Source organism: Protobothrops mucrosquamatus, unplaced genomic scaffold, assembly GCF_001527695.2.
Source record: "Protobothrops mucrosquamatus isolate PMUCROS unplaced genomic scaffold, P.Mucros_1.0 scaffold1076, whole genome shotgun sequence".
Classification (NCBI taxonomy): Eukaryota; Metazoa; Chordata; class Lepidosauria; order Squamata; family Viperidae; genus Protobothrops; species Protobothrops mucrosquamatus.
Window position 1 is genome coordinate 436,894 of NW_015387304.1, and position 24,139 is coordinate 461,032.

The 24,139-nt window shown below is 39.1% G+C and overlaps 1 protein-coding gene across 1 annotated transcript; it reads right to left on the reverse strand.

Moving 5' to 3' along the window:
* Positions 1 to 476: 476 nt before the first annotated feature.
* GFM2 (G elongation factor mitochondrial 2) lies at positions 477 to 24,139 on the reverse strand. Its single transcript, XM_015820138.1, has 20 exons — positions 23,899 to 24,139; positions 23,052 to 23,139; positions 22,368 to 22,413; positions 20,613 to 20,710; positions 19,612 to 19,737; positions 17,481 to 17,569; positions 15,323 to 15,411; positions 14,131 to 14,191; positions 12,705 to 12,890; positions 10,931 to 11,011; positions 8,734 to 8,882; positions 8,158 to 8,298; positions 7,957 to 8,056; positions 6,841 to 7,030; positions 5,839 to 5,915; positions 4,899 to 5,037; positions 4,597 to 4,782; positions 4,126 to 4,241; positions 3,541 to 3,723; positions 477 to 987 (listed from the first exon to the last, which is right to left on the reverse strand). The coding sequence occupies exons 1-20, from the start codon at positions 23,941 to 23,943 to the stop codon at positions 859 to 861; spliced, it is 2,319 nt and encodes a 772-aa protein (XP_015675624.1). The 5' UTR covers positions 23,944 to 24,139; the 3' UTR covers positions 477 to 858.

Here is a 24,139-nt window from a genome sequence, read left to right on the forward strand (position 1 = left end):
TTAAGCAGAAAGGCAGGATAAAAACTGAATTATATTTTTCTGACCTTGTATTTTTTTTCTTAATGCTGGAAAAATTTATTTTATTTTAATCCTGAGTTGAAGAATTTGTCCAATATTTCATGGTTTTTAACTTAATAATGCAAGCACACATATGCACTTCTTTTTAACTTGTCCTTCCACAGCTAATTTCCCTTTTTTTAAACAAAAAAGTAATATTGGACCCTGCCATGAAATTGAAGTTATGTAAACGATAAAAGACTTTTTTTTTAATGTTAAAAAACAGATTTTAGTCTGGGAACAATCTCTAATTGCTTTCTTAGTTCTTTAAATGGTTGTACAAGAACATAAACTCCCCTTTTACAGGACTTTATTGGCCAGATTAATCCTCAGAAACCCCTTTTCTCTTCTCCACAGGCGTGGAATTGCAGCACAGCCTTTGTTTGTTGGATACTGCAATCATGATTTCCTCTGATCAGGGATCGTAGCCAAAGTGCCTATACTTTATTTTAATGTGACACATATGTATCAGTGTGAATTATATAGGAAAAGAGAGATGTACAACAGCAAAACTCTACAAATCCTACTACATAACTCCTTGGACCAGAAATATACTAGTGCATATTTTGTATATAACAAAATAACAGTTAGGGAAAAGGCAATTGTAGTTCTTGAGTGGAATAACTGATTGTAGTCACAAAACATCAATTTTTCTGAAGATAAATTATAATTTATATGTTATAATTTCTACTGACGTATAAATAGGCTGCTGCAGCAGCAATATATACTTTGATCATTCTAAGTCCAACATAAACTGCTTCCTAACAAAGGATTAAAACAAGTCCGTGGCCCTCCATGACATCATGCCAAACCAGTCCTTTTATTAAGCAAAGCATTTTGCTCATGCAGGCTCATTGGGCGGTAGTTTGCCAATTCCAGCGTAAATGTAGCAGTCCCAGATGTCAAAGAACGTAAAACTGTTGAATAGCCCTGGAAAAAGATGAAACTATTTCAAAGACAGAAGAATAAATTTTACATACAATTGAAATACTTTTTTATTGCTAGAAAAGCTGTGATTCAATAACAGTATATTTTGTATGCAATTTCAAGTTTAAATTTGTTTAATTGTGAGGCTACAATTTTTTTCCATAAAATGCTCCTGCGATTGAAATTGATATGAAATGAGGCTGTTTTATATACTAAGGGGTGTGTGATTTAATTATATTTTCTTGGAGATTTTATCAGACTCAAAATTGTTAGCCTACTAGAGAGAAGACAGTGGTGACTGAACTATTTGATATGAAAGCATAGAAGACGGGCCAGATGGTATAATGCTCTAGTACGTTAGCTATACAGCCCAAGATGGATACCTGTCTAGATCTGAGACAAACTCATTAAAAAAAACCTGCTGACATTTATCTTTCCATTCAGGAATCACTATAAAGTAGAACTGCTCTTTTTAACATTAAACTTTACTGTAGAGAAGCTTCTACCAGCTCCTCAAAATGTTCAGATAATAAATACATGGAATAAGCTTGAAACTTCATTTCTATAAAGGAGTTAAATAAAAAGCTTGCTTTGAAGCTGAAATGGCCTGACCTGTGGTGGTTTCTTAAGACTGGAATGATGATGCTCAAAACAGCCAAGTTCTGTTTTAAGGCTGGAGCAAAAGAGAGTGCTTTGTTCTGACTTTGGGACCTAGCATTTACTATTTCAAAATAAAAATATTCTTATTTATTTACTTGGTAAATTTATATATCAGAATGCATGACCACCACATACCTCGCCAGTTGCTCTATGGTGAAATGAAAATGGGAAAGAGACCTTGAGATCATCTACACAAGCACTACAAATAGGCTGCAAAGGGAATACCGCTGTATTTATGCAACTGTGACATCCAGCCAAGGAAACTAGAGGCTGTGGTGCTGCCAGAATCTGCTGGCAAGCCCTGTGCTACAAAGTCTACACTAGTTTTGAAGATAGGCACTGCCAAAAACTTAAGAAAAACAGTGAATGGCATCACAGATCAATACTGACAGATACTGTAACAATAAACTTCCAATACCCCCATTGTGCTAGACTCTGCATTTCTAGACTGGGTCTGCAGAGCCCCCTCCATGTTCACAGATGAACTGCACAACAATATGTATTCTTTGAACCCCAAATGATATCTAATTATATAGCCGCTCGTTTCATGTATCTCTGAGCGGCATACATAGTTAAAAAAAAGAATACAGCAAAATAACCAAAAACAACAAAGATCATTAAAAACATTAAAAATATGTGGGACAGGTAAATGTAATTGGGAAAGACGGTCCCTCAAATAATCTAGCCCCATGCTATGTAGGGCTTTATGAAACTTTACTAACACTTTAAACTGAATCCAGAAGCAAACTGGTAACCTATGCAACTCACGGAGCAGAAATGTTAACAGGTCCTAATCTAGTTGTGCAAGTAACTCCCTACACCACCACATTTTGTACCAGCTGAAGTTTCTGGATGCTCTTCAAGGGCAGTCCCAGACACACTGTGTTACAGTAATCCATACAGGAGGTGGTCAGGATAATTGAGTAATTGAGCATAAGGCCTTCTGATCTAGGAACAGGTGCAACTGGCACACAACCCAAAGTTGTGCAAAGACCCTCCAAGCCATGACCACCACCTGCTCATCGAGCAGCAGTCATGACCCCCTAGAAAGACCCCCAGACTGCACACCAGGTCAGTCTGGGGCAGCGCCAGCCTATCCAGAACTAAAGGTAGTAAATTCACAGATCCAGTAACCCCCAACCCAAAGCCACTCAGTCTTGCCCTGGTTGAGCGGAGCTGAAGCCTCTTGTCATCATCCAAACCCCCACAGCCTCCAGGCACCAAGACATGTTGCCATCTGTACTCAGTTTTTCAGGTTTGTTGTAAAGCAGAGGTCCCCAACCTTTAGGGCACCAGGGACCAGTTCTATGGAGAGAGGTTTTTTTCGCAGACTGGAGGGGACGTGGTTTTGCGTGCATCCTGCAGATGGGGCTTTGCTTGTTTGCACGGACTGGTTTCTGGCATGCCGTGAACCAGTGCCGGTCCACAGACCAGAGGTTGGGGACCCCTGCTGTAAACTACAGGTAGTCCTCAACTTACAACAGTTCATTTAGTGACTGTTCAAAGTTACAGTGGCACTGAAAGAAGTGACTTATGACAGTTTTTCACACAATCATTGCAACATCCTCATGATCAAAATTCAGATGCTTGGCAACTGGTTCATATTTATGACCATTGCAGTGCCCCAGGGTCATGTGATGATCACCTTTTGTAACCTTCTGAAGCCAGATTCACTTTACAACTGTGTTACTAACTTAAGAACTGCAATGATTCACTTAACAACTATGGCAAGAAAGGTCATAAAATGAAGCAAACTCACTCAACAACCTAAGTTTTGGGATCAATTGTGAATACTGGGGAGTACAGGGGAGTACAGGTAGTCAAGGACCACCTGTAATCCCCAATATTCACAATCCACAACATGTAACTTTAGTTTCCTGCCAATTTCACACATACCATCATTTCTGCTAGGGGGACAGCTGCAATCACAACTTGGTTATCAAGGCGACCTTGAATGTCTTCTATGTTGCCTCTCCTCTGTGCAAGATCAGCAAGTACTACACCAACATAGTTTCCAGGCACAGTCACTTCCAAGTTCATGACAGGCTCCAGGACTTGTTTATCAGCATTTTTTAAAGCCTAAGAAATAAAATTACAATTTTCTTAAGACAAATTTTCAATCCAACATCAATCTGTTTAATGCTGTACTAATCTGCATCAGAAAATCAGCCTGAAATGAAGGCTATACAGAAAATAATATTTCATATAAACAAATTATGAACAATAACGGAAGTAAAAACATTATTAATGAAATGCCATTTTCTAAAAGAAGTATTCCCAATGCAGCTTACAAAATATTTTAATTTAAAACAGCAACTTAAAAAGGGAAAACATGCATCATCATCATGATCCCAGTCTCACCATTTCTGAATGTAGGAAAATAAATATCATCAACAGCTTTGTTATGATGCCAATTCAAAGAGAACTACAGAAGGTCAAAAAATTTACTACTTGGTCTGGATAAGATTATTTGATTCATACCTTTTGCAGGCAACGAGAAGCACATGCAGAAACCATAGTTAGTGATGTATCAGCATTTGTAGCTACTGACCGGACAGTGACTGCTACATCTTGAACTGGGTATCCCATAAGTGGTCCTACAACATGAAATATCAATAACGCATTAAAATTTTACATTGAATCAACCATGCAGATGACAATTTAACCTGTTCAGATGGCGTCATCACGTTTCTTTTCAAAGACATTTTGCAGACTGCAGACTAAACACCTCACGCCCACCTTACTAATACAAAAAGAGAAAAGCTGCAACTATTCTCTCTAGCAGTTTCGTTCATTTGCATCTTCGGTTAAAAAAGGGAACGGAGGACAGATGGAAATTTCTGCTTGACAGCCTTGCTCTTTGTAGGCACACACTTAACAACAACAAAATCTCAATTTCTTCAAACAATTCAAATATAGTACCTTCAAAACATTTGCTGAAATAACTCTTACCTTGAAGGTAGGAGGTTGAAATTCCATTTTCTATAGCTTCACGAAGGTCAGGGTGAAGTAAGTCACTGATACTTTCAGCATACTCAATGACTGGTGCTATTGCTGGCATCTCTCCCTCCCATGGCTTAATTCTCAACTCAACCGTCACTTGATGTCGCTTTTCTCCTATTGTTCTGTCCAGTGTATCTGTAATAAAATCAAGTAATATATCGAACACAAAGTTCAAATAATCAATTTAGCACAATATTAGTTAGCCATCAGTTTTAAGTCCTTCATTTGCAGGTCTGTGACATTTAATGTACCTGCAGCTTCAACTGAGTTTTGGATTGTTTCTCGATAAGCAACCTGAAGAGGTCCAAGGTAAGTCTCCAGTTTGTATTCGCGTTTGATTCGGTCATGAATGATGTCAATGTGTAGTTCTCCCATGCCACAAAGAATTGTCTAGCAAAAATATTTATAAAAATAGTATCATCAAAGCCTGGAGCATGCTGTTCATTTTTCAAAGTGATTTTAAAGCCAGGCAGACAAGAGAGGAGTGTAATACAGACAGTAAAATGCTTTGGCAGTGATTTTGAGCAAAACAGTCTCTATCCATTTTTCAAAGGTCCCTTTCTTTCATAGCAAATTTGCTGGGAATAATTACAGCTGCAATGGTAAGGCAAGCTGGGAACCTCCTTCTTCCAATCCAGTTGCATATGCCAATATGGATATCAGCATAAAGATGAACAATGAATCATAAATGTTAGAATAGGCAGGCAAACTGCAGCTATAGTTGAAACTTTTGCTCCTTCCAAAGGCTACAGGAAATGTAAATGTTACGTGATGATGTCACTAGAGGCCCTAGGCTCTATTTTGGAATGATGGTGGGTGGGATATAAAACAGATGCAGAAGAAGAGCAGAAAGTGATCATACTGGTTTGTTCAATCAATCAATCAATCAATCAATCAATCAATCAATCACACTTCTACACTGTCCATCTCACCTAAGCGACTCTGGGCAGTTTACAATAAAAAAGATGCTTTGTATTTAGCAAAACTTTCCAAAAGTTATTCCATTGATTTCAGCAGTGTCATTTGAAAGGAAGGAGGACCATAAAAAAGGAGAGGGGGGGCCTACATGGGCCTCATCGTTCATCATCTTAGAGCACCAAAGTTTAATAATAATAATAATAATAATAATAATAATAATAATAATAATAATAATAATAATAATAATAAAAAAAAAAACATTGTGAACCTTACCTGTCCCGTATTAGCATCGATCTTAACTTTCAGACTTGGATCCTCACGCTGCAGACAAATCAATGCTTGATCCAGATCTGGAACAAATAATTGATTAAAATAGGTACAGAGAACACAACTGTGGTCCTCTTCTTCTTCTGTACTACAGTTGCCCAGGGACTCAACAAGAGTCACTGGTGGGGAATCCTGGCATGCAGTTCTACAGTGCTGTAGTGAAATTGACTCTTGTACCCTCGCGGAGAATAATAGCAGTAAGAAGAGACAGCTCTCAAGAAAAGATGTGATATTACCAATAAGTTATTCAACTCTTCCAAAGTTAATGTAGCAGCATACTAGACTAGGGTTTCCTTGCCAAACCAATAATTAATAATCTTAATTCTATTCTTTTAAAATAATTCTGATTTCCAAACTGCAGGCCAAATCTTCATGGAAGGAAAGACAATGTTTCAAAATTTAGGAGACTGAAAAGCAGGTCAGGGAGAAAAAGCTACATTAGGTTTATATCTTCCATTGATTTTCTCTCTTTCTTCTCTTTTTAAAGACCATAAAGCTGTTCTGTCAATCATCACTTATAAAACAGTGTGTGAGATATTTTGTTTCTCCTTGCCCCCTTTTCTTGTTCATCAGTAAAAAATAAGGGACTCTTACACTTCTGATCTTCAAAAGCTGCAAAAGCAAATCTCCCTAGTTCCAAAAAGTCTTTCGACCAGCATAGACAGTTGCTGACTATGATCACTTCAGGTGTGCAATGCGAGTACAGTGACCTTTGAATATTTACCCTAAAATCTGAATTAATGACTTTACCTTCTCTACTAGAGAACTATAAGAGGATTGCATACACTCTCAAATCATCTAATAACTGGAGGCATGGTCTAGATAAGAATACCGTTCATCTGTAATATATTTTTGTGCCCTACTAATAAACAACACAGAATCCCATTTCTTTAGGGCCATGCACAGATTACATAGCATAGCTCTCATATTTCAGAATCTGAGTTGCACCTGGTTGTTTGGCCATGGAAGGTGGCTCTATTGCACAAAAGAAGACTGGCTCTGGAACCTCAATGCCAGCTAACAGGAGGTTCTGTACTTCTTTAGCTTGACCATGCGCCGATGCCACATTTCTTCCAGCTCGACGTGCTGCAGCCACTGCAGACGCTTTTGAAGAAACGACAGTGTCACCAGTGGCGCTCTAATGCAAACCAAACAACAAGGCAGAATGAATTGCCAGCACGCAACTGGTGTTCCTCATTAAAAAGCACTCAATGTTAACTGGCTATCCAACATTGTTTTTTCCCAGCTAAAAGACAAGGCCATCTAATCCTTTGTTTTGCACTGCCAGCAGCTATTAATTACTTTTGGGGACAATAAAAGCACTTTTTTAAAAATGGAAGAAAACTTTTGTGAAGATTTCCACATTATTATTTCACTCTAGAACAGTGATGGCAAACCTTTTAGAGACCGAGTGCCCAAAAACCGCCCCCCCCACCCGTGTCCCACTCCGCCGTGCCCGCTGGGCCACCCACCATCTCCACGGCCCGCCACAGATCACCCAGGCAGCCCAGCACCGCCATCGCGGCCACGCCCTCCGCCCGTGCCCTGCAGCATCATCTGCGCAGGATGGGGCGCAAGGGTGGAGTCTTGTCCCCGCTGCCTGGCTACCATGTCCTTGGCTGCGCTGCTTCACGGTGGGCCGTGCCCGGGGGCGACTCTCCTCTGGGGGGCTACTGGTGAGGAGGGGGCTGTGGGAGGAGACGGGGCTGGGGCGATGGTGCGTGTGCCCACAGAGAGGGCTCCAAGTGCCGCCTCTGGCACGCGTGCCATAGGTTCGCCATCACTACTCTAGAAAAATGTCAAATGCTATTCCATGTATTAGACATTTTCCATAGCCTCAAAGCTCATATGCCATTAAATGCCTATGGCTGAAAATTTGGGAGCTACAGTCTCTATACATTTGAAGGACACCACATTCAGGAAATTTTTGAGTAGACTAGTTTGCAAGTTTACTCATTAAATCAGCAACATGGTTTTGATTCCATAAACTAATCCTGAGGTAGCTTTTTCTTTTTGACAAAATACAAAGTTTGAAAGATCACAGGAGGTTGGTTTTTTTTTTACCTGTTTCAATCCCACAGTCAGGGCAATGTTGCCAGCGGATAGAGAAGAGATTTCTATTTGCTGATCAGCAAAAGGCAGGAGCAGGCGACTCATTCTCTCCCTGCAATGGTTGGCTCTGGTTAGGCTTCAGTCCCTCAGAGAGACCCACTTATTTAAGCTCATTTGCCTTTTCTCACCACCGACCCATTTTTTTTAACTCACGTGCAATTTTTGTTAATATTATAAACGGCTGATTGAGGCTTCATTGTGCCAGAGTAAATGCGCAAAAAAACCAATGGCCCACGCTGTTTGTCATGAAGAACTTTAAATGCCAGAGCACATAGATCGTCTTTATACCATGGCCTGGAAAATAAATAAAATCAAATAAGTCAATAAATAAACCAGCCAGCCCACTTATTCATCCTAGGAATCATGACATGAAAAAAAATTTAGCATTTAGCAACAGATCCATTCACTGAAAGCACCATAATTACTGATAATTGAGGGGTTTTACTGGAATTGAAGACATATTATTTGTATTTCCTTAATCACCCTGAAATACTAAGTGGAGGGAGGGCTTAAAGACATGATTTATCTTGCTGTAGATCAGGCTTCCTGGAATCCTTAGCTGTGTGCTGCCTCTAACAGAATAACAATACACTGTGTTTGTAGCATATCTTCCATATTCCCGATTCTCCAAAATTCAGTTTACTTGCCCATTCAATTAAAATATTAAATTTCTTTGCCATACTAATTTTGCTTATTTTTGATCAAATGAAATTACGTCTTCATACTCACAAGAAATCATAGCTGCGTTCATCTGGTGCAGGCAAATACTTGACAATCGCATCCAACAAGGGCTGAACACCCTTATTTTTCAACGCACTTCCGCAAAACACAGGCACTGCTTTTTGAGCCAGGGTTACTCTTCGTATTGCAGCCTGCAGCTACAGAAAATACACAAAAAAAGAGATTTTTTTTAAACAAATGCATACTTATAATTCAACACAATATGAAAAGCATATGGCTGGCTACACTGATTGACTGGAAAAATTAACAACAAATCAAAGTAGGTGCAATTGCAGGTGGGTATCTGCCTATTCCACAACAACTAATTGGTTGTTGCTTGGCATTATTGTTTGTTATTATTTCAATTTATATCTGTTATGTTCATGGGCACTCAAAACAGTTTGATATAATTATATGGTATTTATTAGAGTCCCTGAACACTTCTCCTAGACTAATTTCTTCTCAAGCTCTCAGCTGGATTGTAGTATCAGCTGCTAGGAAATGAATGGCTCAGTTTGCTAGCCACTGAGACAACAGGAACAAATCTGAGCAAAAACCAGCAGCACAATGCAGTCCTCTCTTCTCTGGTGGGTTGTTTGTTATATAAGAGGTGGAGATGACAATTTAAAAGCGACTCTGATCATTTTTACACAAGTCAGCAACAACATTACAAAACTGGCTTCTTTATTCAGAGATATTCTGAACTAACTTGGTTGGAAAGTGACATTAAACTCACAATTATCCTCTTCCACATTCAGCTATATGGAGTCACTGCACCTCTCCTTGCAAATCTCCCCCTTGTGCATGAAGAAGCAAACCATCCATCAGTTCATGAAATGTGAAAAATAACCCAGGAGGATAACAGCTAATACATTTTACAATGAAGGCCACCACAAAATTATTCAAGTTGAAGGAAAAAAAAACCTTTTTATGAATTCAACTAGAATTGCTGTATATTTAATGTCACACACACTTTACACTAGAGCAGTGGTTCTCAACCTGTGGGTCGGGACCCCATTTGGGGTCGATCGACCATTTCACGGGGGTCGCCAAGCAAAGCTGTCCGCCACTTTTTTTGTCCGCCATTTTTTCCCCCTTTTCCGGCGGGTGCCTTACCTCCCTTGGGCTGGGCCAGCTGGTGGTCGGCCTGCTCCGTCTCTGCCGCTTGCCAGCTACGCCTCGGCCAGCGCAGGGGGCGGAACCACGCATGCACGGCGCTCCCGGGCAGGGAAAGTCCTCGACTTACGACCGGTTGGGTAGTCCTCGACTTATGACCGGTTTAGTCCTCGACTTACAACCGGTTTAGTCCTCGACTTACGACCGGTTGGGGTCGCGGCATTAAAAAGGTTGAGAACCACTGCACTAGAGGGCCCCAAACTTTTGGGCACCAGGGACCGGTTCCGTGGAGAGAGGTGTTTCCACGGACCGGAGGGTGCATGGTTTTGTGTGCTGCCTGCATCCTGCAGATGGGGCTTTGTTTGTGCGGGCAGATTGCTTGCATGCCGTGGCCCATTACTGGTCCACGGACCAGGGGCTGGGGACTCTTGCTTTACACTACTATACTTCTAAATTGCTGCTTTAAGGATGCTTGCATGCCTTGAAATAATTGACCAGTAGTTAAGCTTTGCACCACTCCTCCAACAAGCACTCAAACCACTTGCAAATCTCTCCTTCTGTTCAAACGTCATGGGCTCTTTGACATATTGCAAATCCAAACTTTCTGTGAACCATTTTGTGTTGTTTCAATTTGATTTTTTAACAAGACTGAAATACTGACAATAATTGGTCAATTTGAAAGGAGAGTGGGTAGTATATTTTATCTTTTGTAATAATTCTCAAATATTAACTACATTTCATTCCCCAGCGAGCTTAATACCCACTTCAGAGGATTTGATCCAGAAAAGTGGCTTAAGCAGTTAATTGACACTGAAAATCCAACTTAGATTTCCTTTTGCCATAGCACATCCTGCAATCCAATCTGGTTCAATTCCCTATTATTTCTCACTAATCATTATGATTACATTTGGTTACCTCAAACTTGAGCAATTTTATGCAAAGAAAGTATTTTATTTTGTCTATCCTCAGGTTATTATCTGTGAGCACTGACCAACTCTATTGACCAAACCCCAGTGGCTTTTTTTTTCAACACAGGTATATTTTCATATATAAAATCCAGTTTACATGATGAATGAGTCAAGGCACAGACCTCATCAGCTGATAATGAATCAAAACTCTCACTGAAGTTTCCAAGGACCAATTCAGCAAATTCATCATCCAGGTCTGCAACCTTTAAAAGATAACGCATTTCCAAATGACTAACATTTCACATTATTTATGTTAGGTCTGCTTGCTTGTTAATGAAATTAAGAAATAAAGGTCATGTAATTAATTTAACAATATGAAAATATGAATTCCCATTAGCTGCTAGCCTAAAAGTATCTTCCTTATTTAAGCTTATGCAGTTACAAATCTCTTACACCAGAGGTCAGCATCATGGCACCTAAAGAGACATGGGGATCTATTATATGCCTCAAAGGTGCCCATAGGACCAAAAATTGATTCAATTAAAATAAATAAAATGACCAAAATAGTAACATATCTTAGGATATTTCACAGGGGGGCAGGGGGCATTTTTTAGTGGAGACATCACCAAACAGCATCATTGTCTTAGTCTGATGTGAGCTAAAACGGATGAAAACGAAAAAGGTGGGATTCATTGCGGCCGCTCCAAAAATAGTACCTGCTTCCGGGACAAAGCCATGCGGCCTGGGAATGTCAGGGGTTGGAGCCGTCTGCTCTTCTTCCCCAACACAATCTCCAGAGCTTCTAGAAGATCTGCAGAAGGTGAGTGAGTGGTGATGAGGGGACGAACAGGAGGATGTAGGGTCCAGTGAGGTAGGAAGCAGCCCCAAGTCCTCTGGAGAGCCAGTGGGTGGGAAATGAGGCCCAAGGCCTGCAAGGACCCACTAGGGTAGGAAAGAAAGTCCAAGGTCTTCAGGGACCCTGAGGGATGAGAAGCTTCTGGAGGCAGAGAAGGCCTCTGGGAGGCCCAGGGCAGAAGTCCCAAGTCTGCACTAGGCCTCTCAGGGCCTCCAAACTCCTGAGGCACCCCATGCTCCCCTTCATGACCACATTTGGCAGAGCAGGGATGGGGATTGTTAAATAAGACAATTACATGGCTGCCTCGCTTAACCACCATCACAACTTGCAACCGTAAAGAGCAGGCACATTACAATCATATCAAGGACTAATAAATCAGCATGTAATGTTTACACTGGATAATAATAAATGAAACATGTATATTATTGTGTATTATATTATAAGCAACTGTCAAGTGTTGTTGGGCAATTCACAACAATCAATTTATATTAAAATAATGCTGGAGAGTCAATATGGTACAAGAATTAAGATTAGGTACAAGACTAGGACTAGAGGAATTGGGATTGAAATCTCTTCAGTCATTAACTATAGCATTCATCTAGTTGAATGAGGCTGAAAAGGATGCTATCTTTTATGCCATTCAGAGAAATGTGTGCTAATTAAATGATAATTTGCATTAAAGGTATTGCAAATGCTTGCCACCATCATAGGAGCAATGAAGATTTTAACAATACACACCCCAGAACTCTCTAATCACAAATGAGAACACAGCACTATTTTCATTATTTGATTATAGCAAATATATGTCGTTCTCAATGTACCACTTCTTATCACTAACTACCTATATTTATTTTCTCAAGCAGCTGTTCATCTGACACTATACAGCAAGCTCAATTAAATGCAGCCCATCCTCTCTGGCTAGTATTTCATTATTTCCAGATCAGCTTTTCCTGATTTATTTATTCTCCAAATGTGTGCACTGATTTTGAGAAGGCTTTTGTTGAGAATTCTGGGAGCTAAAGTCCACACATTTGAAGGGTGTCCAATATTTTTAAATTAAATTCTCATGTATTTTTTATGTATTTACTTTAGAACTTTACTTGTTCTATTAAGGTATGTCTTGCATCATTGGCATTTCTTAATAAGTTAAGATCGCCAGCTTCTTCCAAGGCTTTCTTCTGAAAGGTCTTTCCATCATCCAATCCAGTGACAGCATTCCAGATCACTTGGTCCTTGTTCACCACATCAATTATTCCTCTAAAAGACTTTGCCTCTCCAATCGGCAACTGTTACAAAAAACATATTAAAAACTGCCAGTGTCAGTAAGGTAACGCACAATAGCAGCAAAATAACACCAAACATTATTTATTAAGTATCTGAAGTCAAGAGACAACCATATCCCATTAAAAAAAATACTATTAGGCCTCCACATACTCCATCAATTATATTTTTTAAGAGGTACATGGTTCTTTGCAGAAACACCATTCGCAAAGGCAGGCACAGCAACAGAGAAGGAATGCTTCCTGAGTCTAAGAATGGCATGGTTTAATTCAGGGGTAGGCAATCTTGGCTCTTTTATGACTCGTGGACTTCAACTCCCAGAATTCCTGAGCCAGCCAGAATTCTGGGAGTTGAAGTCCACGAGTCATAAAAGAGCCAAGGTTGCCTGCCCCTGGTTTAACTGAAGTGACCCAAAACACATCAATTGCCTGATCTTCACAGACGGGCAGAAACTATGGAAGACAAATGGTCCCTCAAATACAGAGGCATGTCCACACAATCATGCCACTACATTCTGAACCAACTGTAGCTCCCAAGTAGGTTTTAAGGGCAGCCCCATGTAAACAGCATAGCAATAACAGAACTCTGGGGTAACTAGAGCTTGATTGTCTGAAGTGCCTGTCAATCGAGGGGGGCAGACACAATTGATGAAGTTGTGCAAAAGCCTGTTGGCCACTGATACTATCTATCTTTGAGCAGGAGCTGTCATCCAAGACAACCGCCACATTGCATATCAATTCTAAATGGAGAAGTACAACCCCATCCAAATGTCAGATAGAATTCCCACATCTAAGGGGCCCAAAACTCCACAGACACTCAATCTTGGCAGGAACCTGAGTCTGCCCTCCCCATGCAGACCCCGAGAATCTCTAGACATTTGGATAGTATATTGATGGCATCACTTAGTTTAGCACAATGTTGAGATGTATAATTGAGTATTAGCCCACAAACTTTATAATCCAGCCAAAATGCAAACTATATAGTAATAAGTAAGCCTCATTTAGCATTACAATTGAGGCTGGCAACTCACTTAAGTGAAATGGTCTCTAAATGAAACCATGACTGTACTTATGATTTTATTCATCTTTCCTTTGCTTTACCAACCTCCAAAGGTCATAAACATAAGGATGTCATGAAGTTACTTTTCCATCACTGTGTAACTGCGAACAGTCATTAAACAAGGCAGTTGCTAAACTAGGGCTACCTATATATAATTAATAAATATTAATCTCTTCCTAAAATTACCTGTAGAAGTAAAGGCTTCACTTTCAACTTTTGTTCGATACTCTCAACTGAATGGATGAAACTAAAGACAAAATATTATTGTTTTAGAGAGAACAATTACATTTCTTTAATCAATAATTCTCTTCTCCAAATTCCAAGGCGATACAACAGCTACAAAAATAAAAATAAGAAACGGTTATTTGACTATAAATTTTACACAAGATTTTCCCCAAAGGTGCTTTTTTCCAAAAGACAATCGGAATTTCCTGTTTTTCCCTTTGAAAATGTTTCGCTTCTCATTAAAGAAGCTTCTTCAGTTCAGTTCAGAAGCGAAATATTTTCAACAGGAAAAAAAACAAGAAAAAACAATTGTCTTTTGGAAAAAGCACCTTTGGGGAAAATCTTGTGTAAGCCAAATAATAGTTTCTTATTTTTACTTGAGACAACCAGAACCTGGATGATTAACATATACATTTACACAAGATTTGAAATAATTCATTCACCTGTTAACTCTATCCATTGATCTGTCATTTTTAAAAATTAATTATAAGAAACAAATGAACCTTTATAGTATGAAATATTATGTTTAACGAAAACCATGCTAATGCCAATTTCAACAATTAAGTCTATCAGAATGTATACAGATAATAACCCTACAGCAGATAACTTGTCCAAGCAAAAAGTAATTGAATAGGCTTTCACTAGTAAGCATCTTTGGTGGGACCTGGATGACATATTTGTTGTTTATGTGCACATATACAAGCATGTGTTTGTGTATATATGAATGTATGTATGTATGTATGTATGTATGTATGTATGTATGTCTATAAAGTATATAGTGTATAGAGTTACAAAATTGTAACTCTAAGTAGCAATAGCACTTAGACTTATATACTGCTCCATAGTGCTTCAGTGCACTCTCTGAGAGGTTTACAATATTGGCATATTGCCGCAACAATCTGGGTCCTCATTTTACCAATGTCAGAAGAATGGAAAGCTGAATCAACCTTGAACCTGCCAAGATCAAACTCTGGGCTGTGGGCAGAGTTACCCTGAAATACTACATTCTAACCACTGCACTATCATGGCTCTTTAGTTATTGATTACAAGATTGATTAACTATTAAGTTATAAGATTCTGTAATAGCCTATCATTCCACATTGTTGTAGTCCTTTGTTTCTCTGCCCTGAAAAATAATAGTTATTTTTGGTACCTTGCTCCATGTTTGTCCATCTTGTTTAAAAAGCAAATTCTGGGTATATGATGTTTGTCTGCTTGCCTCCAGACTGTCAGAGACTGTGCCTAAGCAAAAATATATATAGCATTAATCACTTCTGTTCAGTGGCAGTTTTCTGTCCCTTAAAAACATTCAAATATTTATTTCCATGATATACAAAGGAAAAAAAAACCTGTGCTTCTACTCATGAAATTGGCAATTAAGATGAATTTACTAGAAAACCTAGGGATTAACATAAGGAAGGTAGGAAATGTATGCAGACTGCAGGATACAAGTAGATGCAAAGAATTAAAAAAGAATAACTGCAGGGTTAAAGAATCCCAACTTTGAGAAAAGGCTGAAAAATTTGAGATTTTATTTTTTTTTAAAAGGAAGCAGGTAATACAATACAAAACCTAAGGATAAATGAGATGACAAGAGGGAATACTTTATGTCATATTAGAAGTTAAGTCAGCAAAGATTAATTGTAATAAATCACGGCATTGGTAGTACTAAAGCACAGACATTTTGGGTCACATTTTTAAAAAGCCATGTCTTATCAGTAGCATTGCTTATCTAAATACAACATTCAGATATGTATACTTTCCAATTACTGTGGAAAGACACAAAGATAAGTTATGTCCTGCTGGCAAATTCCAAGAGGAGTCTTATTGGTAGCTATTACTGGGGTTAAAAGGCCGTGATTAAATCCAGGAAAACATTTCTTCTGCTGTCACATAGATAATGCCCTCTTAGATCTGAGGGTAAATAGTCCATTCTGTAGGATTTGCAGCACAAGGGTCTGCAAAAATTGGAACTGGCTGATTATGCCTCATAACAGTTCCTAAAAGATACTGTTCTGTACTGGGGAAAGTTTTGTAAGTACTTGTAGAGGGAAGTGGGTGATGTGTAAGTTGTTTCACCTAACTCTCAGCTGCATGATCTTTGTGCATGTATACATGTGCATCACCTCCCCCATAAAAAGAAAAGAAAAAAACCCAGGCTGAACATCTGTTTTGAACTAGAGAGAAAAAGTTAAAAGTAACAAGAGTTTGTCCCTGTGAAAGCTGACTCTCTCTGTAGAATGGGAATGCTTAGGATGCTTGAAATTCCACAGGTCTGGTCACACTGTACTTCTTCCTTGTTTTTTTAACATATTTTTATTAAATTTCAAAACATGAATAAAAAGTAAACAAGCAAAAAGAAGGAACTAAAAAGAAAGAAAAGTCAAACTGACAGCAAGATACAGTTGCATTAAGAAAGAGAAAAGTAAAAGTAAAGAAAAACAGAATGGCCTCAGACTTTCTTCAGTAGATATAAAAAATACATTTAACTCTTAGTTTAAACTTAACACTAGTTTACATTATTATTATAATCTAATTATCAAGATCCCAAATCAAGATTTCAGTTCTTTCAGTTTCTCTCAAAAAGTCCAAAAGTAGCTTCCAAGCAGAAAAAAATGGGTCAGTCTTTTCTTTAATCAAAGCTGTCAATTTCACCATCCTCCACCAATTACATGCTGTGCTTCTTCCAACCCTTGAACTATATTTCCTTTTTGTTATTCAATGTGAATTTTTGGACACAGGTTCTGCCCACAGCACGTATCCAGCCATTCGAATGTATTACTCCCTGTATTTTTGTGTATGATATTTAGGATCACAGGGGGAGGAATCAGGTAGGAACCAGAGGTCCAGTAAACCAAATTGTTTATATTCACTGACCCTATGTCGAGAGAAAGTATAACTGCCACGCTGACCTAGGAAGGTATAAATAATAAGGCAGTCCAGGTGGATTTATCAAAAACAATTCATTATGCTGTAGTTTACATTGTGTTTACCTTTTTCTTTGTCTTGTCTTGAAATGTAATAAACAAAAGGAATATAAGCTCTGCTTTTGCTCAGGGCTGCTAAGCTATGTGCCAATGCTTTGCATGAATATACATTGTTTATTGTTTACATGCTTAATAACTTTATGTCGTATCTTCAATGTGATATGGTTGGTGTTTTAGGTAAGACAGATTTTGGCCACAACATTTTTCCCTGCAGCATACAGTTAGTGGAAGGAAGTCTTTAAGTTCTTGCTTTCTCTTGCCTTATGTTCTTGTCCTTAACCACATCCGAGACATGAAGCAAAGCCACCAAAGAGTAATTTTTACCTCCACACCAGCTGAAGCATCAAAAACAGCCACTGCCCCATCCAACACTCGCAAGGAACGTTCCACCTCCACAGTAAAGTCCACATGACCTAAAGTGTAGTCCACATGGAAAGGTAAAGTGTTTTGTTTTGCAATATTTTGTTTCTTAGTATTATCTTTTAGTACTTTAAAACTCTTTAATAAAAAGGTGGTGTTGTTTTTTTTAAAAAAGCATATTTTTAAGGATGTACATAGCCCTTGGAGGTGGCTAAGCCAAGAAAAATAGTGTGCTGAGCTGACTGCTCTCTTCCTGAAGAATCAGCTGTACTGTTCATTGTCATCTGGAATCACTTTGGCATGACTCTTCCAGTGAGCCCAATTCCAAACTGACGTTCCTCTAAAAAAAGAGGAACACATGGCGGCTGAGAAAGTGCCCAACTACAGGAATCGGGTGGCTAAAATCTCTCTGAAGGAAAAGACAAATTGTCAAATCAGCCATTTGTGCTTCCTACAGCTGCTTTTTTGGTGGAAAGCAGGGACTTTGTTTTTGCGGTCAGCTGTCGACCGGGAGTCGTGGGATTCCATTGTGCTTATAGCCACTAATGTTGCCTATATGGACACTAAGTTTGCCTGGATAATCTCTTAATCATTTTGGACTTTATTATTTTATTATTTGGCTTTCTTTAAAGGTTGAGAATTTCATACTGGCAAGTTTTATTGAAATCACTGGGTGAATGACCTTCGTTTCTTAAAAAAAAGTTTTATAATGATTTGTATTTTTGGGAATATATAGCAGTGGTGGCAAACCTATGGCACAGGTGCCAGAGGCGGCACTCAGAGCCCTCTCAGTGGGCACCCGCGCCGTCGCCCCAGTCCTAGGCCTTCAGCTGGGTTTTATAAAACCTTTTCGCTTTAGGCCTCAGCCACCATGTGCAAAAAAAAAAAAAAGGTTCAATCAGTCAACTTCTCGCAGGAAAAAAAAGATCTTGCAAAGTTGGGATTGATTGAACTTTTTAGTCCCACCCAGTCTGCCTTTACCACCGCAGCCACGCCCACCCAATGGGCCACACCCAGCCAATGGGCCACACCCACCCGGCACCCGCCGATGCATAAGTAGGTTTTGGGTTGCAGTTTGGGCACTCGGTCTCCAAAAGGTTCGCCATCACTGATATATAGCAAATGGATGACTATTGTTGGCTTTGGAAGGTTTTAAGTAAATTAACGACTCATATGGACTTGATTTAAGATTTTGATATTTATTGATAGTATTCTCTCTCCTGAGATAAACCTGCTTATTCTGATAAAAAGACTTTGAAGATTAGACATTAGAGGGCACCAGATGGCTACTTTAAAAGAAACATTTGACTCATGGAGACAGGAGGTTTTTGAACTACTGAACTTTATTAGCATCAGCTGGTCGGAATGGGAGGACTTGATGCCCCTGTCTTGATGCAGCCAGCAGGGGGCAGCCTTCTCACCACTGCTGAGTCCTTGCTGCCATCATTTTTTTGCAGGACATCTCAGGGATAATTTGCTGCAGGGATAACTTGCTGCGGGCGCTGGATGGAGAGCTAGGAAAGTGGGCGAGCAAACGGGCTATCAGAGGGGGGCAGCAACGGGCGGTGCTGCACCGGATGCAAAGGTAGTGGGGCAGGGGTGTCAAATGGGAAGCCCCCGCTGCCACGCAAGGTTTTTTCAAAGCCACGTTGCTTAACGCTTGAAGGAATCTTGCTCTGAAAATAAGGGCAGCTTTGGGAAGCAATGGGGTGGGATGTCAGTTTTTCTTAAAAGTTTAAAAAAGGCTTGTTTCGAGTTGCATTCAAATCCTTGCCCATCAAGCAGACTGTAAAGTTTGCAGCCGCATTTAGCTGCAGGTCTGATATACTACAGAAATGGGGCTGTGTGCACAGGAAGGTTTGGAATCCAAAGTGGAAAAAAACCCTCTTCTCAGCATTACTCTTTTCACAGCATTGGTGAGCATTTTCTTTTTTTTTCCTTTTCAGCATCTTTTACTTTTTTTAATATATCTCTTTTTGTAGCTGCATAAATTTTACTTGCATAATACAATCCTCAATAAAATAACTGAAAAAGTGAAATCACTTTGCCATTACGTTCTTAAGCTTGCCATGCTCTTAGCATTAAGACATGGTACCTGGTGTATCTATCAGGTTGATTCGATGGCCTTTCCAGTCAAACGTGACAGCAGCAGATTGAATGGTAATGCCACGTTCCCGTTCCTGTGCCATGAAATCTGTTACCGTATCACCATCATCAACATCTGTTTAATAGAAAGAGCACGTTTTTAATCAACTAACTTGAGCTCTTGGTAACATAATAAATGTTATAGAATAAACACCTGGTGATCCAACTGATTACTTAGTTGGACTGGAAACGTATATGGTTTTGATTTACAAAACAATGGCATCAGCCTCACCACTGCCTCTCTCTTAGACTAGTGCAAGAAATGTTGGGTGATCAGTTGCCCGAGGATAAATAAATACTGAAAACTCATTTTTAATTGCTGAGGGGTTGGAGGGGGGGCCTGGGGGGGATGAAAAGAGAAAAATCAATACAGCTGCAATGTTTGTCAATATCCCATGTTTTAAAAGCACGAGGATTGCAAGCTAAAAAAATGCAACCCCAAGGGGAAGAAGACAGGGAAGAGAAAAGCAGATTAAATTTTAATCGTCACAGGTCATGCTAAATCATAATGCAATTTGCTCAGGTCAGATACTGGTCTTAGCAAATCTGCAAGAAACAGTTTTCATTCATGTCTCATAGATTTCAGAGCCTATGAAGGGAGCTTTGCAAGTTCACAGAGATAGCACTTTGTCTTGGTGTTGATAGCTGACTCCCCTCTTTAAAGAAAAGTTCACCTCTAAGTTTGTAGGAAGGGGGAGCTGGCCAACCGAACTCCTGAAAGGGATAGCAAAGATGGCAATAAATTTCCTGCAGTTATACCTAGTTCAGGGGTAGGCAACCTTGGCTCTTTTATGACTCATGGACTTCAACTCCCAGAATTTATCTGAGAAATAGGATTTTGCTGAAAATACTTAAACAGAAAGTTTAAACGTGAAGAAAATAAAATAATTTTAACTGATATGAAAAATAATTACTGCACTTAATTTTTTTCTTATCTCTCTCACCACTAACCTCCAAGGATTCTTGTGTAACCAGAATAATACAGCATTCTCTCTGTAGTTGTTGTTTTTCCTGCATCTATGTGGGCCATTATACCTATGTTGCGGATCCTGAAGAAAAAGACAAAGGTTTTTTTATTTAGTTATCATTTTTAAATGTAAAATTATTACAATTTTGCACACAATGTACAAAGAAAGCAACTGTTTTCATCACAATCCAAGTGCATCTCATTATTCATAATTCTTAGAGAAATAAAATAGAGAATAAAATAACAAACCCATTTTAGTTATAGTATATCATGTTGAAATGTTATGTCATAAACTATGTAAGAAGTTTGGTTGGGATCCAAGAGAAAAGTTTTTTCTGTTGTTTCTCCTCCATTTCTCTCCCCCCCCCCTCACCCCAGGAATATTCTCCTCCCGAAGGCAAGGTCCACCACTACACTCCTAGCATTCTGGAACAAACTAAATAACTGACTTTGCCACTTGGCCTGGGGCCCCAACACAGGCCTGGGGGCTTCAACAGAGGCCTGCTATGTCGGGGTGACTGACTGGATAGAAAAGAACTGCCCGTCCCAGGCCACCCATCATCATGGTTTTTACCTTGTCTATTTAATCTTTTCTATTCAATTTTTCTATTTTTTTCTAGCATTTTTTAATCTTTTATTATATTGTACAGAGTTGCTGTACCAGTGATTTGGACAGCATACAAATTTAATTAACAAATAAATAATAGATGTATAAGTGAATGATGGAAATAACTTATGATACGTGAAATATTCTTGATGAAAGCTTCCTCTCTTCCTTCCTTTAAAATGCAAAGTTTATACTTTTTTAAAAAATCAGTAAGATTAAAACCAATATGCAAGGTTTATTTCTTGATAAACAACTTAACTCCAATCCAAGATCTTGAAAGTTAAATGGTCTATTTAATGTCAATATTAAAACCGAAGTGACTTTATATATATAGACTCTGATGAATGAATGTAGAGAACATTTGGATTAAAAATGGAAGAATGATTAAAACATTTAAAATAATTTTGTTAGTGCCCACTATGACTTGTCCAATTTAAAAGGTGTGAATGATACTTTCTATAAGACCGTGGAAGACCTTGCAAAGAAGCAGGAAATGGTGAGGAACCTTAATTAATTGTTAATTAAATAAAATCACCAGGCATCTGGTGGAAGGCAAATTCTGCCAAATTTTTCTTTCAAGAAATTGTTGGCTTATACCAGTGATGGCGAACCTTTTAGAGACTGAGTGCCCAAACTGCAACCCAAAACCCACTTATGCATCCTCGAGTGCCGGGTGGGTGTGGCCAACTGAGTGGGCATGGCCAACTGGGTGGGCGTGGCTGCGGTGGTAACTGCAGACTGGGTGGGACTAAAAAGTTCAATCAATCAATTCCAACTTTAAAAGATCTTTTTTTCCCCGCGAGAAGTTGAAATTGACTGATTGAACCTTTTTTTTTTTTGCACATGGCGGCGGAGGCCTAAAGCGAAAAGGTTTTATAAAACCCAGCTGAAGGCCTAGGACTGGGGCGACGGTGCACATGCCCACAGAGAGGGCTCTGAGTGCCGCTTCTGGCACCGGTGCCATAGGTTCGCCGCCACTGGCATATACCGTGAATCATTTTGCATTTCACATAAAAACAAAAAAATTCTAATGTAACTTAAACATTTGTTGCCAAATGAGTTTTCCAGTCTTATAACCAAGGAAGCCTTGCTAGATTTTACATACTATATAAAAAAAAGGGTTATTACTTACTTAGATATTGGTGGAGTTAAAACAGAACGTAAAGATTTTACTTCACCTGTGAAATAGAAAAATTGTTGACATTTACATTTGTAATTATCTTAATAAATAGAAAGCATCATGTTTACAGTACATGCAGGCTCCAACCAGAGATACTCTGCTATTGGAGGAAGGTCCTTTTTCCATTTCAAAAAATAAACAACACTGCCTATTTCAAAAATGCTAATAATTTAATCTGGAATGTGGGAAGGAATGTCTAAATTCATTTTATCACAAAAGATTACCAGCAATTAGATTTGATAATCCACTTGGCTATTTAGCAAAAGATTCATACTACAAATTCACTGCATACATGACTGGGGCTCACAGAGGATTTATTCCCTATCAACAATGCATATGTAAATATATTGTGCAGCATGCATTCTGGATAAAAAAGCATTTTTTACAGGATCAGGTTAAATATTTTTAAAAATATTTCACAGAATAATCAGGAATTAACCTGAAAAATTAAGAACTAATTAGGAACTTTTTATCTTCTTTCGGTTGCATAATTTCACTGTAACAGAAAGCACTAACCATGCAATACTGAAATGAAGGCAATATTCAAACTGGTGCTTCTATTTCTTTATCTTTATAGCAGTGTATTAAAGAGTCAAAAGCAATACAGATTTAGAATTACCTTTTTCAAGAAATTACCTGCTGGATGACTGTAATTTCTTTGAAGATTCAAAAAGTCTTTGAAGCGTTTTATAGTAATAATTCTTGCTTTTCTGCAATGTGTACACTTTGAAGAAAAAAAATACCCATCAAAATAGTCATTACTTTGAAATCTCTTTTTTAATGTGTTAACAGCATATTGCTGTTAGAAAATGCTAAAGAATTGAGGCCTTTGAACTATGGTGCTGGAGAAGACTCCTACGAGTCCCTTGGACTGCAAGGCGTTCAAACCAGTCAGTCCTAGAAGAGATCAACCCCGACTGCTCTTTAGAAGGCCAGATCCTGAAGTTGAAACTCAAATACTTTGGCCACTTAATGAGAAGGAAGGACTCACTGGAGAAGAGCCTAATGCTGGGAAAGATTGAGGGCAATAGAAGAAGAGGACGACAGAGAATGAGGTGGCTGGATGGAGTCACTGAAGCAGTAGGCGTGAGCTTAAATCAGGGGTTCTCAACCTTGGCAACTTTAAGACTTGTGGACTTCAACTCCCAGAATTCTGGGAGTTGAAGTCCACAAGTCTTAAAGTTGCCAAGGTTGAGAATCCCTGGCTTAAATGGACTCCAGAAGATGGTAGAGGACAGGAAGGCCTGGAGGAACGTTGTCCACGGGGTCGCGATGGGTCGGACACGACTTCGCAACTAACAACAACAAAAGAAAATGCCAATTTATTCTAGATTATATGGTGGGTCTTTGAGACACATTAATGCACACAACACCCCAGTATCCTGAACCCTTGCTTTATATTATTAATTGCTAATATTGTTCCAATCTCTTTTTTTTTTCCATTTTCACACGCATACTGAAAAATCACGCCGTATAAACGTACCCCTTGGAGCGAGGGCACGATCATTTTTCTCGTGTGGCGTAGCATGTTCACCGGCCAGCCTAATCATGTAAATCGCTGCTACAGAAAAGGCTTAATAGTTTTGGCAGAAAGCACTTAATGCTACGGAAATCGAGGCATCAAATAAACCCATACGATAACACCACCACCATTGGGTCGTAACGAGATACCCCCCGAGAACCAAAGGTCCTCCACTCCTTGGAGGCTCCGAGCGCCGAAGACA

Coding starts and splice junctions, on each gene's coding strand:
- GFM2 (XM_015820138.1), bottom strand. CDS start 23,943: ATGCTACGCCACACGAGAAAAATGATCGTGCCCTCGCTCCAAGGG. Junction 5,916..6,840: donor TTCCATGGCCAAACAACCAG/GTGCAACTCAGA, acceptor TATTTGTTCCAG/ATCTGGATCAAGCATTGATT. Junction 3,724..4,125: donor CTTCTCGTTGCCTGCAAAAG/GTATGAATCAAA, acceptor TTTATTTCTTAG/GCTTTAAAAAATGCTGATAA.